The sequence below is a fragment of the Bactrocera dorsalis genome, chromosome 6 (genome assembly GCF_023373825.1).
Source record: "Bactrocera dorsalis isolate Fly_Bdor chromosome 6, ASM2337382v1, whole genome shotgun sequence".
In the NCBI taxonomy this organism is placed as follows: domain Eukaryota; kingdom Metazoa; phylum Arthropoda; class Insecta; order Diptera; family Tephritidae; genus Bactrocera; species Bactrocera dorsalis.
The window spans coordinates 6,676,202-6,692,944 of NC_064308.1; the positions used below are offsets into that span (position 1 = coordinate 6,676,202).

General features: G+C 36.5%; 2 protein-coding genes across 2 annotated transcripts in view; both read right to left on the reverse strand.

Moving 5' to 3' along the window:
• Nucleotides 1-16,743, reverse strand: part of LOC125779127 (uncharacterized) — a 41,109-nt gene that overhangs the window by 10,929 nt on the left and 13,437 nt on the right. The gene's annotated exons all lie outside the window — the stretch shown is intronic.
• On the reverse strand, nucleotides 13,611-14,557 carry LOC105222725 (putative nuclease HARBI1). Its single transcript, XM_049459839.1, has 3 exons — nucleotides 14,424-14,557; nucleotides 14,266-14,369; nucleotides 13,611-14,196 (listed from the first exon to the last, which is right to left on the reverse strand). The coding sequence occupies exons 1-3, from the start codon at nucleotides 14,518-14,520 to the stop codon at nucleotides 13,621-13,623; spliced, it is 777 nt and encodes a 258-aa protein (XP_049315796.1). The 5' UTR covers nucleotides 14,521-14,557; the 3' UTR covers nucleotides 13,611-13,620.

Sequence of the window (16,743 nt, forward strand, 5' to 3'; positions counted from 1 at the left end):
TTATTTTAAATAACGATAATCCAATTCAATTAAAGCCATATCGAATTCCATTCTCAAAACGACCTATAATATCGCAAATCGTAAGTGAGTTACTAGAAAATAATATAATCAGACCGAGTGAATCGCCGTACTCGTCCCCAGTCGTCCTGCTCGAAAAAAAGAATAAAGAACATCGTCTCTGTGTAGATTATCGGTGTTTAAACAAAATTACGGTTAAACAACCATTTCCCATGCTGAACATGGAAGACCAATTCGCACAACTCGCGGGTAATAAATATTTTAGCATTCTTGACCTTAGGATGGGTTATCACCAAATCGAAATTGAAGAATCACCGAAACAGTATACCGCGTTCGTGACATCAGATGGTCACTTTGAATTCAATCGTATGCCTTTTGGCTTAGTGAATGCACCGACCATATTTCAATCCATAATGAACAAAATCGCGTCGAAACTCAATACAGGTGAAGTGTTAGTTTACTTGGACGACATAATTATTCCAAGTAAAACTGTATGTGAAGGACTTTTACGTCTTGAACGACTTTTCTCACTTCTTAAAGAAGCAGGACTTACTTTACGTGTCGATAAATGTAGGTTTCTCGAAAAACGAATAGAATACCTCGGGCATATCATTGACGAAAACGGTATCACACCGGGTATGCAGAAGGTAGCCGCTATAAAGAATTTTAAAACACCGACTAATACAACGGAGGTTAGAAGATTTTTAGGTCTAATGGGGTTTTTCCGAAAATTTGTCCCAGAATACTCCTTGATTTCGAAGCCTATTACTGTTTTGTTAACGAAATCAAATCAAAACAAATTTATATGGGGTAGTGAACAACAACACTAATTCGAAACCCTCATCAAAGCGTTAACGAACGATCCTATTCTTGTTTTATACGATGTAAAAGAGCATAAAAAGTTAAAATCTAAAATAGCTCGCTGGTGGCTCAAATTACCTGAATACAATTTTGTTATTGTACATCGTCTAGGTAGTTGTTTACAGCATGTCGATGCTTTAAGTCGAGCGCCTGATCAACCTGCAAACGAAGTCGATCCTGCAGGTTTTGTCCTTACAGTAGCCAGTATTGACAACGACTGGCTTCTCACGATACAACTCCAAGACGAAAAATTACTCAAAATTATTAACGTCTTAAAGGGTAACGTAACATCACCAAATGATTCAACTCTAAAGGCTGAGTACCAGCTACGCAATAATCGTTTATATCGCAAAGAGCCCGATGGACCAAAATTTGTGGTCCCAGAAGGGGTACGCTGGCGCATTGTACAGTTCTGCCATGACCAAGCAGGACATACAGCGCTAGAAACGACTATTCAAGGTATCAGACAGACATATTGGTTTCCGAAAATGAGGAAATACGTTAAAAACTACATAGCAGCATGCATTAAGTGTTGTTATCAGAAACAACGTCATCTGGATCATATGGGTCCATTTAAGCGTAAGCAAGCCGTAGTAAACGTTTCCAATGAAAGTGAAAAATGGAAGCAGAGATTCGAAAAACGTTAACAAATGCCAAACAAGAAATTTTGTTCCGTCTACGCATCAGACAAAAAGAAGCCTTGGCGTAGAAACGAATCGAAGACGATTTAGGTCAGGAAGGGCCGAGTTGTCACGCCACAAAAATGCGCCTCTGAGAGTATTTGCCAAAAAGTACGCCTCTGATTTGATTGTGACAGAAGATACGACTCGGTGTGAGTAAACAACCATCGAAGACGGGTCGACTGCCGAAAAATTACATTCATTTATATTTGTATTTCTTTATTAATTGTTTCTTTTTAAAAAAATTTAATTTGTGTTATCATAAAGGTATCGTTTGTACTGCTCATGTGTATCGCGTCAACATTCAAAAGGAATCGTATTTTTACGCTCAAATGTGCAAATGACACAAGCTTTGTATGTTGTGAACGCAGCCTTACAATAGAGTGAGTGAACACTACCCTTACAAATATGACATGATATTTGACAGACGGCACTGACCAGAGATAAAATCAGAAAAGCGTGCTCAGGAGGTCATTTGTTTTGCATTATATAAAATAGTATAGTTAAGATATTTGTGTAAGAGAAGTAAACTGCATAAATTAACTAATTTAATAAGTTAAAGTAGTACAGCGTTAGTCTACTAAGGTATTGGAAGGAAGAAACCTTTAATTGTTGATTTTCTGTTTTTAGGTTAGTAGACCGGGATTTACAATGTACTTAAACTTTTTATCCCAATTCAATTTGTGTACATAATAACAATAAACCTTTCTGTTTTTAGATAAATCCAATTGTGTGTTATTCTCAGGTACCATCTCACGTATTATAAAGGGTGATTTTTTAAGAGCTTGATAACTTTTTTTAAAAAAAAAACGCATAAAATTTGCAAAATCTCATCGGTTCTTTATTTGAAACGTTAGATTGGTTCATGACATTTACCTTTTGAAGATAATTTCATTTAAATGTTGACCGCGGCTGCGTCTTAGGTGGTCCATTCGGAAAGTCCAATTTTGGGCAACTTTTTCGAGAATTTCGGCCGGAATAGCCCGAATTTCTTCGGAAATGTTGTCTTCCAAAGCTGGAATAGTTGCTGGCTTATTTCTGTAGACTTTAGACTTGACGTAGCCCCACAAAAAATAGTCTAAAGGCGTTAAATCGCATGATCTTGGTGGCCAACTTACGGGTCCATTTCTTGAGATGAATTGTTGTCCGAAGTTTTCCCTCAAAATGGCCATAGAATCGCGAGCTGTGTGGCATGTAGCGCCATCTTGTTGAAACCACATGTCAACCAAGTTCAGTTCTTCCATTTTTGGCAACAAAAAGTTTGTTAGCATCGAACGATAGCGATCGCCATTCACCGTAACGTTGCGTCCAACAGCATCTTTGAAAAAATACGGTCCAATGATTCCACCAGCGTACAAACCACACCAAACAGTGCATTTTTCGGGATGCATGGGCAGTTCTTGAACGGCTTCTGGTTGCTCTTCACCCCAAATGCGGCAATTTTGCTTATTTACGTAGCCATTCAACCAGAAATGAGCCTCATCGCTGAACAAAATTTGTCGATAAAAAAGCGGATTTTCACATTTCGAACCGAACACTGATTTTGGTAATAAAATTCAATGATTTGCAAGCGTTGCTCGTTAGTAAGTCTATTCATGATGAAATGTCAAAGCATACTGAGCATCTTTCTCTTTGACACCATGTCTGAAATCCCACGTGATCTGTCAAATACTAATGCATGAAAATCCTAACCTCAAAAAAATCACCCGTTACAATAAATCGACATTTGTCAGAGTTGATTCGATATTAGTAAATCATGGAGAAATTACAATTTAAGGTTGAGTTGACTGCAGATGAAGATCCAAAGAAAACGTAATGATTATAAAGTCGATTACCAAAGAGGACGGAATAATGTACCTCATACCACCAGGTTTTCAAGCAGTAAAACATCACCCTCAATTGATATAGTTACCAGAATTTTTGAAGATTAAAAAGAAAAAAGGTAATAATAGAAAAGTGTGGGTTTCCATGCCAAGTGATATTTTAGCACTGTACAAAGATGATGTTGGAAATATGTTTAATGTCACAAGCCGATCTATTACAGATGGAAAATTATTGGAAATCTTAAAGAAACTAAGTGATAAATCCAAGGTAAATTAAATGGTGAAATACGGAATATTAAAAAAGAAATAAATGCATTTATTTGTAGTGATAAAAACTTTAAATATGATTTGCTTTTGGAGCTGGATACAATAAAACGGTTTGGGTTGACCCATGATGGGAATTTAAATATCCAACTTCAAGAAATTGCCATCCCAAGTGTACATGAATACATCAGCCCCCGTGAAGATAAAAATAAAAGTAATGAAGATTCTGAAACTAAAGAGTTAAAGTCAGAAATATTACAATCTTAATATATAAAAATCACGTGTCACGATGTTTGTTTTCGATGGACTCCTAAACTACTGAACCGATTTTAATGAAATTTTCAACACTGTGTGCAGTTTGGTCCAACTTGAAAGATAGGATAGTTTATAACTCTCCTTATAGTCGCATTATTTATTTATTGCAAATTATTTGTTTATTATTAGCAAAGAGCTATCCACCTGTTGGTGGCGCTAACAGCGGTATTGAGTGCGCTATGTTACAGTAGATGGCGCTACAAACATTAAAAACATTAAATGAAAATAAGTTTTTTGAAGTTTATATTATTTGTGGTAAAGTTATACGAGTCTATGACTTCCAAAAAAAAATAAAAATTGGGCGGGGCAAAGTTCGCCGGGTCAGCTAGTATGAAATAAATTTCAATGAGGGCATAGATGTGAAAAAATTTGATAAAGATACTAGTTATTTAGATGAAGACCAAAGAATGAAAATAAGTGCATTACTAAAGGATTATAAACACATATGTGCCAAAGATAAGTATTATGTAGGCCAAGTGAAAAACTATGAAGCTTTTATAGACCTACAAATAGAGAAATATTGCTCAAAGAGACCATATGGATGCTCTTTAGATGATAAACAAGAAATCGAGAAGCAAATTGGACAATTGCTAAAAAATGAACTAATCGAAGAATCCTCTAGCCCATTTGCAGCACCAGTAACATTGGCTTTCAAACGTGATGAAGGGAGAAAGTCAAGACTGTGTATTGATTTCAGAGACCTTAATAAGACTATTACCCCACAGTCACAGCCCTTTCCTCTAATAGAAAATCTATTAGTAAAAACGATAAACTGCAAGTATTTTACTACGCTTGATATTAATTCTGCTTTTTGGTCCATACCACTAAGGGTCAGTGACAGAGAAAAGACAGGCTTTGTTACACAAGAAGGTTATTATCAATGGACTTGCCTTCCCTTTGGGCTGAAAACATCTCCTGCTATAATTCAAAGAATCCTCACGAATGTGATAAGAAAACACGACCTATCAAATTTTGTGATGAATTATATATTCGATATTATGGTATTTTCAGAAACTTTTAACCAGCATTTGGACCATTTGTCCAGACTGCTAGATGCAATTGCTGAAGAAGGGTTCCGTCTGAAGTTAATAAATCGTAAATTTGCAGCACAATCTGTAAGACTGTAAGGACATATAGTAAAAGGTAATACAATCACACCTTTAAAAGATAACCTCAGATCTATAGCGGAATTTGCAGCACAACAAAATAAGAAACAAATAAGACAATTTCTAGGTAAAGTAAATTTTTATAACAAGCAGAAACTCTGTATATGAAAGCCACGAAAATGAAGAAGACACCTTAAAAACAGTTAATATCATAAAGATTGAGGAAATATTAGAGGACCAAAAGAAAAACCCAAAGTAAAGGACAAAGACAGTTTCATTAAAGAGAATAGTATATACTACAAATGGAGTAACAAGAAGAAAAAAATTATTTTGTCCGAAGACTACGTAAGGTATTAATAAGAAAGGTGCATGAACATTTGTGTCATAAGGGAATAAATCAGATTAAGACGTTGATGTAAGATTTGTATTATATATTTTTAGTTGTGTCGTTCAACTTTTGGCACTGGTTAGCTCTAATATTGAAAATTTTAATTATCTTCTTCCTTACTGGCGTAGACATCGCTTACACGGGTATAGCCGAGGTAACAACAGCGCGCCAGTCGATTCTTCTTTAGCAAGGTGGCGCCAATTGGAGATTCCAAGCCAAACCTGGTCTTTCCAACAAAGTGGAGGTCTTCCTCTTATTCCCCCGGCGTCCATTCGGACGAAATGACCTAGCCAGCTTAGCCGCTGTCTTTTAGTTCGCTGAACTATGTCAATGTCAACGTATCATATACGAGGGCTGCTCTATATAATTCTGGCCTAATAATGCACGTGTTAGCGCGTGAAATGAGCTTTCCAAAAAGGTATAGCATGACCCGATGCGACGAATAAAACTAGAACTAGGCGCTTTCAGCGCGAACTAGCGAAAATACCGCAAGACTTTTTTGACAACCCAATAATTTCGTCTAGTTTGAAACTAGCATCAACACCGCCAACAATGTCAGCATGGAAATTCAACGCAAGATTACTCTTGCCAACAGGTGCTACTTCGTACTGAGTAGACAATTGAAAAGTAAAGTCCTCTCTCGACGAACAAAAGCCAAACTCTATAATTCGCTCATAATTCCTGTCCTGCTATATGGTGCAGAGGCTTGGACGATGACATCAACTGATTAGCCGACGTTGAGAGTTTTCGAGGGAAAAGTTCTGCGAACGATTTATGGTCCTTTCCGCATCGGCCACGGCGAATATCGCATTCTATGGAACGATGAGCTGTACGAGATATACGACGACATTGACATAGCTCAGCGAATTAACAGACAGCAGCTACGCTGGCTAGGTCCTGATGGACGCCGGGGGAAACAGAGGAAGACCTCCACTTTGTTGGAAAGACCAGGTGGAGAAAGACCTGGTTTGGCTTGGAATCTCCAATTGGCGCCACATTGCTAAAGAAGAAACGACTGACGCGCTGTTGTTAACTCGGCAATAATCGCGTAAGCGGTGTCTACGCCAATAAAGAAGAAGAAGTTCTTAGATTTTTCCAAGATTTAACACCCCCTTAGAGTTGGTTTGCCTGTCATATTATGCGTAATCTAGACGCGCCCAGTCTGTGAAACGGAACTAGGTTACGTATCACAAAGTTGAGGCGGCAAATAGTCCAGGCCTTCATTATTACTGAAGGGGGCAAAGGAAAGTCGGTATTGATACCCACAATCTCTAAAATAGCCACAAACTTTCAGCTCAAACGCTTACAATTTCCTCTGAAAGTGGCTTTCTCTATCAGAATAAATAAAAGTCACTTGCAAACTATACAAGGTGCATTCCAAAGTATCCAGGACTTTTTGAATCGCCTAGTAGCGCCATCTATATGTTGATTTGTGCGTTAGAATTTGTGATCTTTATCGATTGTCCACTGAGAATTTTATGACATTTCATCTATTGGAAGTAAAGCTTCGAACAAAGAGCCAACATTAAATTTTGTTTTAAAATTGGTAAAACTTTTACCAAAACTTTTCAATTTATGAAACGAGCTTATGGCGATAATTGCCTATCCCGTAGCAGAGTGCACGAGTGGTTTCAACGTTTTCAAAGCGGTCGTGAGGACATAAATGACGATCAACATGTGGGCCAATCAAAATCCGTGATCACCAGACATTTCATCGGAACTGTGCGTGAATTCATAATGAATCATCATTGAAATTCATGTAAATGGAATTCAACATCTCCAAACTTCGTTTTATTGCATTTTGACCGAACATTTGGACTTATGAAAGGTGTGTGCACGGTTTGTTCCGTACAAATTGACTGACGACCAAAAATTACATTTTAACCATTAACCACTCCCCGTATTCACTTGATATGTAACCGTATGTTCGACATGCTTTTGGACCGTGTAGAAAGCTGTATTGAAGCAGAAGGAGACAATTTTGAATAAAATAAAATGATTTAGCTGAAAAAAGCATTTGTTCTGTTTTTTTTTTTAGTCCTGTTTACTTTGGAACACACCTTGCAATACCACCTGGGCACCCTTTGCTTCTCCCACCGACAGCTGTATGTGAGTTGCTCGAGAACAAGAAATGTTTTTACTTGCGCACAAAACAATAAGTGCCGCGAGTTATTTATCGGGACATGTTGCAGTAAAATGATTTCTGGCTTTCTACGACCCGAGACAAAAAACATTTACATACAAAAGCATAATGAATGAAAAAGCAACCGGCATTAGTACACCATATAGAAAATATAATTCACATTTGATATGTTTTTGGTTGCGTTGTTCAATTTTTGAAACTGTCTTTTTAGTTCTAATATTACAAATTTTAATTTTGTTCTTTCAAAATCAATCCTGTTTTGTGTTCAAAATTTTCGACCGCTAATTTGTATGGTTCTTTATCCACTTTTTGCCCTTTATATATATATAAAAATTACCTTTAAGTTTAATTTAATAAATTATTTTAGTTAGTTTATACTACAAATATGTCAAGCGCTACGAACTTTCGTTGCGCATCCGTTACCATTGCCAATTTTATAACGAATGAAAAGTTTGTTGCAACCATAACTTTTTCATTCGTTTACGCAATGGAGAGTGCCGACATTGCGAAAGGGAAATACGAATGCGTTAAACGCATTTACCAATGTGCTTATTGCATTACAGAGTTTCATTTTCGCGATAATTAATTTTTACCAGAGGTAAAAATGAGTCAAAAGAATATGGGGATGTTCGAGTCTCAATCACTTCGGCAGTATAGCATAAGCATATATAGCGTCATATTCGACGCAAAAATGTTGCAATATACATAAGTATTAGCTGAGTATCTGCAGAAAAACAACACTGTCGCAATATTGCTACAGTTATTTGCTTGTTCGAACATCTCCTATATTTTGAGCTGCCCCGAAATGTCTACTCTTTGTTTATACTCTTAAGACTAACTTATTACATATTTCTTACTTCTATTTGTACTAAATAGTACTTGTATGTTTACTTATTACTAGTTGATAGTTTGTTTAAATACAGATTATATTATTTGTTTAGGATTGTTTACATACTCGTATATACATATTATTTGCTAAAAACATTTGATTTGTTTTAAGATAAGGTTGTTGTGGTATTCAAACTCAAGGTTGTTTTGAAGCTTGTTACTGATATAAGGAATACGTTCCTTAACTCGATAGAGTCCATTTTCTTTTGCACAACGCCTTACAGAGTAACCCCCTGAAGGCATTATTTTATCATCATTGCACATAAAGATCGACCTCATAAAAACTTTGTAAAAGCTATGCCTAGAGATACCAGTAGTTGTATGTATGTATCTGAAAGAGAGATTCTCCAAACTTAGCGAGGGAAAAATTAAAGAGGGAACATTTGCAGGTTCACATATATGGGAACATACATAAACAAGGATTCGCCTTGAAATATTTAAGAACGTTGTCCAAACTTTTCTAGTAAACCATAGATCGGAAAATTACAAAGACTGCATAAATGAACTAATAATGTCATACGTACGTATGATGGACTCTCATTTCGATTTCTTTCCGACAAATTTGGGTGCTGTTATTGATGCGTAAAGCGAGAGATTTCAGTGGGATATTTCCTCATGATGATGCGGCTTTTTTTTATAGATAGATTGACTGAAGGGAAAAGTTTATGTGTAGAATAACATCCATTAAATAGTGGAGAAATACTGTTATTTTTGAGATTTCTGATGAGAGGTCGTAAATATTTAAATTTTTCCGCTTACATTGCAAACGCAGGCTGAGCCCTACGAGATTTATCAAAATAATGTACAAAGCAGCGTTTGAAAAGCTACGCTATTACTTGAAAGCGATATGAGAGCAGACCTAATTAAAACTTTCATGTGCTACGGCTTTCGTCTGTGTTTGTTGTTTTTTTCTGGTTTTACTTTTGTCTGTCTTTATCAAATGACACAAAAACGTAATAATAATATTTTATTCAGAAACAAAAATATTTTGTTTGTTTTGTCTATTAATTATCATTTGTTCCTTAATGGTAAGTATTCAGATACTTTTTACTACGACACATACTAATAATATGGAAATTTGTTGCGAAATTATAAAGTCATGTCTAGAAGACGTCGTCGGTCGAACATAGGTCGAAAGGAATGTGTTGCTTACAAGGAAAAAGCCAAATTAGAAAAAATTATCCCTTTACCTGAACCACTTAACTCTCTTCTTACGGGTTATCATCAGAAGTGCAAACAATTCATGCGCAACATACGCCGTTATAATAACGCTGTTTAAAGTTTAAATTCTTGAGCAAAGCTTTTAATACGACTGTCTACCTCCTCTCTAGGTTGAAAACGAGGCAAATACTGATATTGACATGTCTTTCTTACAAGCTATAATTCAATAACGAATATGGAAGAGTGGGGAGAATAGAAAATAGTGATGGGAGTGTTGCTATATAAAAATTCAAACTTTATTTCCAACACTCCTCTCACACATCTCTTTTGAAAACATAACATGCTTTAACTTTTGTAAGTTCTTAGTTAACATAAGTACCTGACATCATATTACAAGTTGGAATATAATTTAAATATATTTCATTATTGCTAAACATCTTACGAATGTGATGATACTCCTTGCATGATGGGTTGGATTTCTTATCAGGCTTTGTGAACTTAGATTGCCATTGTTTAACATCATTGGTCCACTCTGCTCGAAAACTATTTATTTAAGAAGCTTTTTAGTATTGTATATTACGCCTCTTTCGCTGCCGCAGATAGCGCAATATATTCGGCCTCTTTACTGCTTAAGCCTACAATGCTCTGCTTCTTCGTATCTCAAGAGAATACGCCACCAGCTGTAACAAAAGCATAGTCTTAACACGATTTTCAGTCACTAGGGTTACTTCTCCCCTCTGCATCTGCAAAACCCTCAATAGCTTTGCCGATTATGCGTTAGTCTAATTTATAATTTGCTGTCTTCTTCAAATATCGTAACACATGTCTTACTCCTGCTTCGTGCTCAACATGCGGATCTGTATTCCGCTATGATAATTTACTCACCGAATGCAGGATATCTGGTCTCGTAGAAACCGCTAATACATCAGCGCACCTATGATAGATAAATATTGCTGCTACACTGCACCTTAAATCCAGCATCTAATGGAGTTGCGACCTCTCTGCAATCATCCATGTTGTAATCTTTAAGTAGCTTTAAAATATAATGTTTCTGCAATAATATTACACTACCAGTTTCGTCGTTAGGCTCAATTTCCATACCCAGGAAATGTGTAAACTTTCCACCATCTATTACATCCCATTTGCTTCCTACTTAGGCTTTTATCTGGAGTTCTGGCTTACTGGAACTCGCGATGATCAGATCATCTACATACACGGCTATCAAGTTCATCACACTTTTCGAACTCCTGGTATAAATGCACGGCTCACTGGGATATTGTTTAAATCCCAATTCTTGAAGAACAGTGTCTAATTTAGCGTTCCACTCACGACCGCTTTGTTTTAGACCATACAAAGATTTCTTCAATTTCAACACACGATTTGGATACTTTCTATCCATGAAACACTCTGGACTTCGTCATGTAAATCGCTGTTCAGATACGCTTATACCACGTCCATTTGGTGTAGATGTCTACTATGCTCTACTGCCAATGCGATTATCATACGTATGTTGGCATATCTGATTACAGGAGAAAACGTCTCTGAATGGTTTATGCCATACTGTTGACTGCAACCTTTAGCTCCTAAACGTGTCTTACATTGTTTAACCACGCCGTGTTTATCACGCTTAACCGCGAACACCCACTTGCAACCGATTACTATTTGACCTTTGGTAAATCTGCAAGCGTCCACGCTTTCCATTCGCTACTCTACTACACTATTTGGCGCTTCGGAGGAGCTTCTACTTATAACATGTAACTCGTTGTACGGCTTCTTTGGTCGTTCTCTCATTCCTGTACGTATAAACTTTGGTCTACCTCGACCAACCACGACATTATCTTGTATGATGTTGCTGTCATGATTCTTTTCTCTAGATTCTTCTTCAGCCAACGAGCTGCTATCTTCTGCTACTTCACCATCTTCGATTTTACTCTGCAACTGCTTTGCTTCTGTGGGCAACACTACGGCCTTCAGTTCACCATCACCGTCTTCTCAACGAATATGACATCACGACTGATGATTACTTTTCGGCTTACTTGATGGAAAAGACGATAACCTTTACTTATATCTGAATATCCGATCATTATGTATTCTTTACATTTACAACGAAACTTTTTTGTCTGCTTTTTATCGAGGGTCCCTACCGTCGATCCGAATATTTTAAAATGTACACATTACACTCTCTTTCGGTACCTTACCGATATGTAACCCTGACACACTTTGGTTACTTGACATGTCCTTTGCGCAACCGAAATTTACGTGTCCATACCGATTATGCGTCTTACATGCACTATCATAATATTTTTCTTATTTTCCACTGTACTAAAACACTTGTTTTTGTCGTATGCATACTCAAATAGTCCGTTATTGTTGAATGCTTTCAATAGAACACAATTTTTGTTGTTTTAAATTTTCACGTAATCAAGCTTAAATGTAACTGTATGCCCACTCTCGATTGCTTTACTCACTGACACAAAATTCATTTGCAAATTTGGTACATACAACACATTCTTTAACATAATTGTTGTACCGCCGACGACGACGTCGCCGCGGCCAACTGCTTCTATATATATGCCACCCGCTAAACCAGGGGTCGAATCGTTACATCCGTGAACGTATCACTCGTCACGTAAAAGTCTGTATTTCGTATTATGACATACGTGATCGTAACTCTTCTATCGTAATCTGGCATGATGACACACGTGAACGAGTATATAAACGTATCCGTTCGTTCGAACCGTCACTCGAACGCAAACTACCGATCGTAACAGACGAATTATTTAAAAATGTGAGTATTTGGTAAATTTTAAATTTAAAATTTTTTATAATAAATCTATTTTAGGGCAAATTATAATAAGCTAAATCCTAAACAAAAAGATGTGATGGCGGAATTCATGTCAAGCCATCCATGTTTGGCAAAAAATAACCTTCCAAACTCTGCGCAGGGAAGAATTGCATCCAACAAATTATGGGAAGAACTGGCGAAGCAGCTTAATGCCGTGGGGCCACCAGTTAAAGATGCTAAGTTGTGGAGGAAGGTATGTATATAATTTATATGCAATATATTTTGATAAAATATTAATTTTTATGGTTTTTTTAGGTTTTTGCTGATCAAAAATATCAAGCAAAAAAAAAACTTTCCTTCAATAAGGCATCAAAGCAGCGAACTGGTGGAGGGCCCTATAATGAAAAGTTGATCACTGCGACGGACGAACTGCTAATTGAAGCAGCTGGACTCAAAGCTTGCGTAGAAGGCATAACAAATGTTTCTGCATTTGGAAATAACCCAACTACGCAAGCTTCGACGTTTATCGTTAACTGTGATAGCAGTGATGAGGAGGCAAGCCCTTTCCCCAGCTCCTTACGAGGCCCAACAACTTCCACACAGTCGCTACTCGCTACAACAATAGCAACAGAAAAAACTCCACGCACACCGAGGAGAAAAAGTAGGAGTGACGAGAAGTTGGAGTTACTTCAACAAAACATGAAGTCGCTATCGGCTTTTCAAAAAGTCATAGACCAAAAGCTTGATAGGTTAGTAGCAGCACAAGAAAAAATGCTGGCACTACAGGAAAAGGTGGTTGTCATTAAGTTGGAAAAGCACCGCATTCAACAATCAACAAGGGAAATAGACCACGAGATAAAAAAATTGGAGCTCGAAACCTTACGAAGGAATTTATTATAAAACTTGGTACATTGATGTAAATATTTTTAGTTTTAAGCATTTAATGAATTTTTAGTTTTAAGTATTTAATGAATTTTTAGTTTTAAGCATTTAATGAATTTTTTAATTTAATAGAGCTTTATTTTTTTTTTTTGAATTTTATTTATTTAATATTTAAGAAATGTGATAAAACCAACAAACGTGATGAAACGACTAATAAAAATAATGAGTTTATATGAACAAAATTTTTGTATTTCAGTTTAGAAGGGAAAAAAATTTACAAGAATAAATACATAGACATTTTCATCTTCAATTTATTAAAGAGTGCATTATTTGATCCCTTATTGTTTGGCCGATTGCGGTGAGGCGGTTCGCTACCCCAGTGTCGATATCCGTTGTTTGATCAGATTCGCAATTCTGAGGATCATAATTTATTTTAAATTTTATGCAGATGTTGTGTAATGCTGCACAAACGTTAGCAAATATTGCCACTTTTGTCGGATGGTACCTTCCTCTGTTGCCATATCCTAAAATTCTCCAGCGTCCTTTTAAAATTCCGATAGTTCGTTCGACGATACATCTTGCCTTGGAATGTATTTCATTGAACATAGCTTCATTTGCACCCTCCGAAGCGTTTCTGTAAGGAGTTATGCACCATGGTTCCAATGGGTAGCCAGAATCCCCTGTTAAAATATAAATAAAATAAATGTGGTAAAAAGAACAAAATGAAAATATACCTAAAAGCCGTGAATTTTCATTCCTGTTGTGCTGAAATCGTTCTTCCAAAACTCTTCGCTGGTCCGAGTGTTTCCAAACAAATGAATCGTGGGCTGCACCACCGTATTGACAGTTAATAGCCAAAATTTTGTAAGTGTGATCACATATCTGACAATACAAAATTTAACAAATATGCATAAATGTATATTCAAGAAATATATTATAAAAGCAACTTACTATCATAGCGTTGATACTATGGTAGCCTTTTCTATTGAAGTACATGTGCTCGTTCACTGTGGGTTTTTGTAAGCCGATGTGGGTCCCATCAACGCACCCTATAACTAAAAATTATTTATAATTAGTAATATTACTATTTTAGTAAAGTGTATATTCACCTCCTGGAATTTTATATTGCTGCACAAACCACTCTTTACACGTAAGGGAATCCTCTGGTGTAAACCGTATAAACTGAGGGCACAGCTTCGTTTCCATTTCTTTAAGTACATGGGATGTCAGCTTCGAAACAGTGCTTTGACAAATCCGGATTAAATAGTCACTGCCTACACTGTGCTGGTATACACCGCTAGCCAAATGTGAGAGCGTGGTTGCTAATTGTAGCACTGGAGGCACTGCTCTGACGTCAGATTGCGTTAAACATATATTATTTAGGACATATTCAAAAGCCTCTTTAGTTAGACGAAATCGTTTTAAAAATCTGCAAAGAAAACTTCATTAATGAGGTTTCATGATTTAATTTTTATATACCTACGCTGTGTTCGGCAGTGCCAAAGGATTGCTCCGATCTCTTAGTTGCCTCCGCACTATTTTTTCATCACTATCACTCTCACTAGAGCTCAAATATAAAAAAACAAAGTCGGATCCATCTTGATATTCAACCGTTTGATGTTTAAACTAACAAATTTATTAAATATTTTGCGACAGTTTTGACAGTTCCACATCTATTGCGACCTAAAAATACGATCCATAGCAATGTGGAATTTAAAAACTATTGTGAATTGAAAACACATTACGATCCGTTCGCTTTCGTATGTCATAATGCCAATCGCCACATACGATTGACGTATCACGTAATTTTCATTCGTACGTTTGCCGATCCGTACACGGATGTAACGATTCGACCCCAGATCGTCTCACTAATACTGGTATAGTTTTGAAACAAACTGCGGTCGCAACAAGGATGCGAAGACTTATAGCCGATAAAGATTTTTGCATTTATCATAAAGCACGAACGCTCACAATTATTTTCGTCTTGCTTATACCCATTATTTTTGGGCTGTCTACACGCCGCCGCAAAATGTCCGTTTTTTCCACAATTGCACATATAGCACTTAAACTTTTTTCTGTTCTTACAGTTCTTGTTATTGGTACTGTTTTTGTACAGTTTGTAACGTTTCTTTTGTTCTGGAAATTTCCACGCGAGTTTGACTTAGCATGCAAGTTAACACCAAACAAATTTGCGTTTCTCACCAAAAATATTTACATTTCTTAATAATTATTACGAAACGTATAAGCATATTTTTGCTATACTTTCGCTGACTATCATTTCCTGTTTACGTCCCAAATTTTGTTTAGCCCATTTCCGATCGTTGCACGCGAGTTACATCCCATGCTAACCCAAGAACAACAGCAAGCACAGATGGTGTGGAGATAGATTGGTAGATAAGAAGATACATTTATTTAAGAAAACCAGAAGATATGTAAAATTAAGATATGAGAAGAAACACGGATCCTAAATAAATATTAAATGCAAATGCAGCCACATGATAGTAATAAAGGATAGGCAGCACTGTGGAATTTTCCCACAGATAAGAATTTTTGTAAATTAGAAGATAAGTACTTTTGTAAAACTATAAAAGCAAGAAAATCTTTGAAATAGAGAGACACATTTATTCTGACACTCTAAAGAGCCGGTCGTCTAAAATTGTTTCGTAATTGGCGCAGTCGGTAAACGTCTGACATAATCTTAAGATTGGTCAAACGGGTCGCTCGGAGTTTCCGAAGAAAATCCACACATAAAAAAAAAGGAAAAAAAAAAAACAAAACCAATTTTAAAAATAAAAATAAGGCGTTTCCGAGGCTTTAAAACAGTTTTTATAAAAAAAGAAGAAAATTCGAACATCACCATGGCAACTATTAACAGCTCCGAGCTCATGAAGGAAGCTTCGAGAATAAGGGCATTCAACTGAAGTGATGGTTACGACCTATCCTCATTTATAAGAGAAGTGGATGACATACTCCGCCTCTTTAACGATAACCCATCGTTAAAGGAATTTGTTATTCAACGCTACGTACTAACGAAAATAAATGGAGACGCCCTGAAGGTAGTCCGAACTTTAGGAAGCACACCGATGTGGGACGACGTAAAGGAGGAACTCATCCGGAACTTCGGGGTAAAGGAGAGCTACAGGAGTCTGCACCACCAGGCAATCAACGTTAAGCACTACAATGTAAGTGAATATTTTGTAAAATTAAGGGATATTTTAGATAAAACTAATATTAAGTACGAATTTGTTTGTGAGAAACCCATAGCCTTTTCACCGGAAGCCAACGAGCCATTTTTTCTAAAAACCTTCTTAAACGGAATTAGTCCTCATTTGTCCTCCATAATTTTGAGTAGGGATATTAGAAAACTAAGGGAAGCTTTTTATTGCTTAGAGGATACTGGATTAATCCAGCAAAATAAAAATAAATATA

What these genes read in the sequence shown, in the direction of transcription:
- LOC105222725 (XM_049459839.1), bottom strand. Translation starts at nt 14,520, where the DNA reads ATGGAAACGAAGCTGTGCCCTCAGTTTATACGGTTTACACCAGAGGAT. An exon ending in GCAATATAAAATTCCAGGAG is followed by an intron (nt 14,370 to 14,423) that starts GTGAATATACAC and finishes AATAATTTTTAG; the next exon opens with TTATAGGGTGCGTTGATGGG. An exon ending in ATAGTATCAACGCTATGATA is followed by an intron (nt 14,197 to 14,265) that starts GTAAGTTGCTTT and finishes TTGTATTGTCAG; the next exon opens with ATATGTGATCACACTTACAA.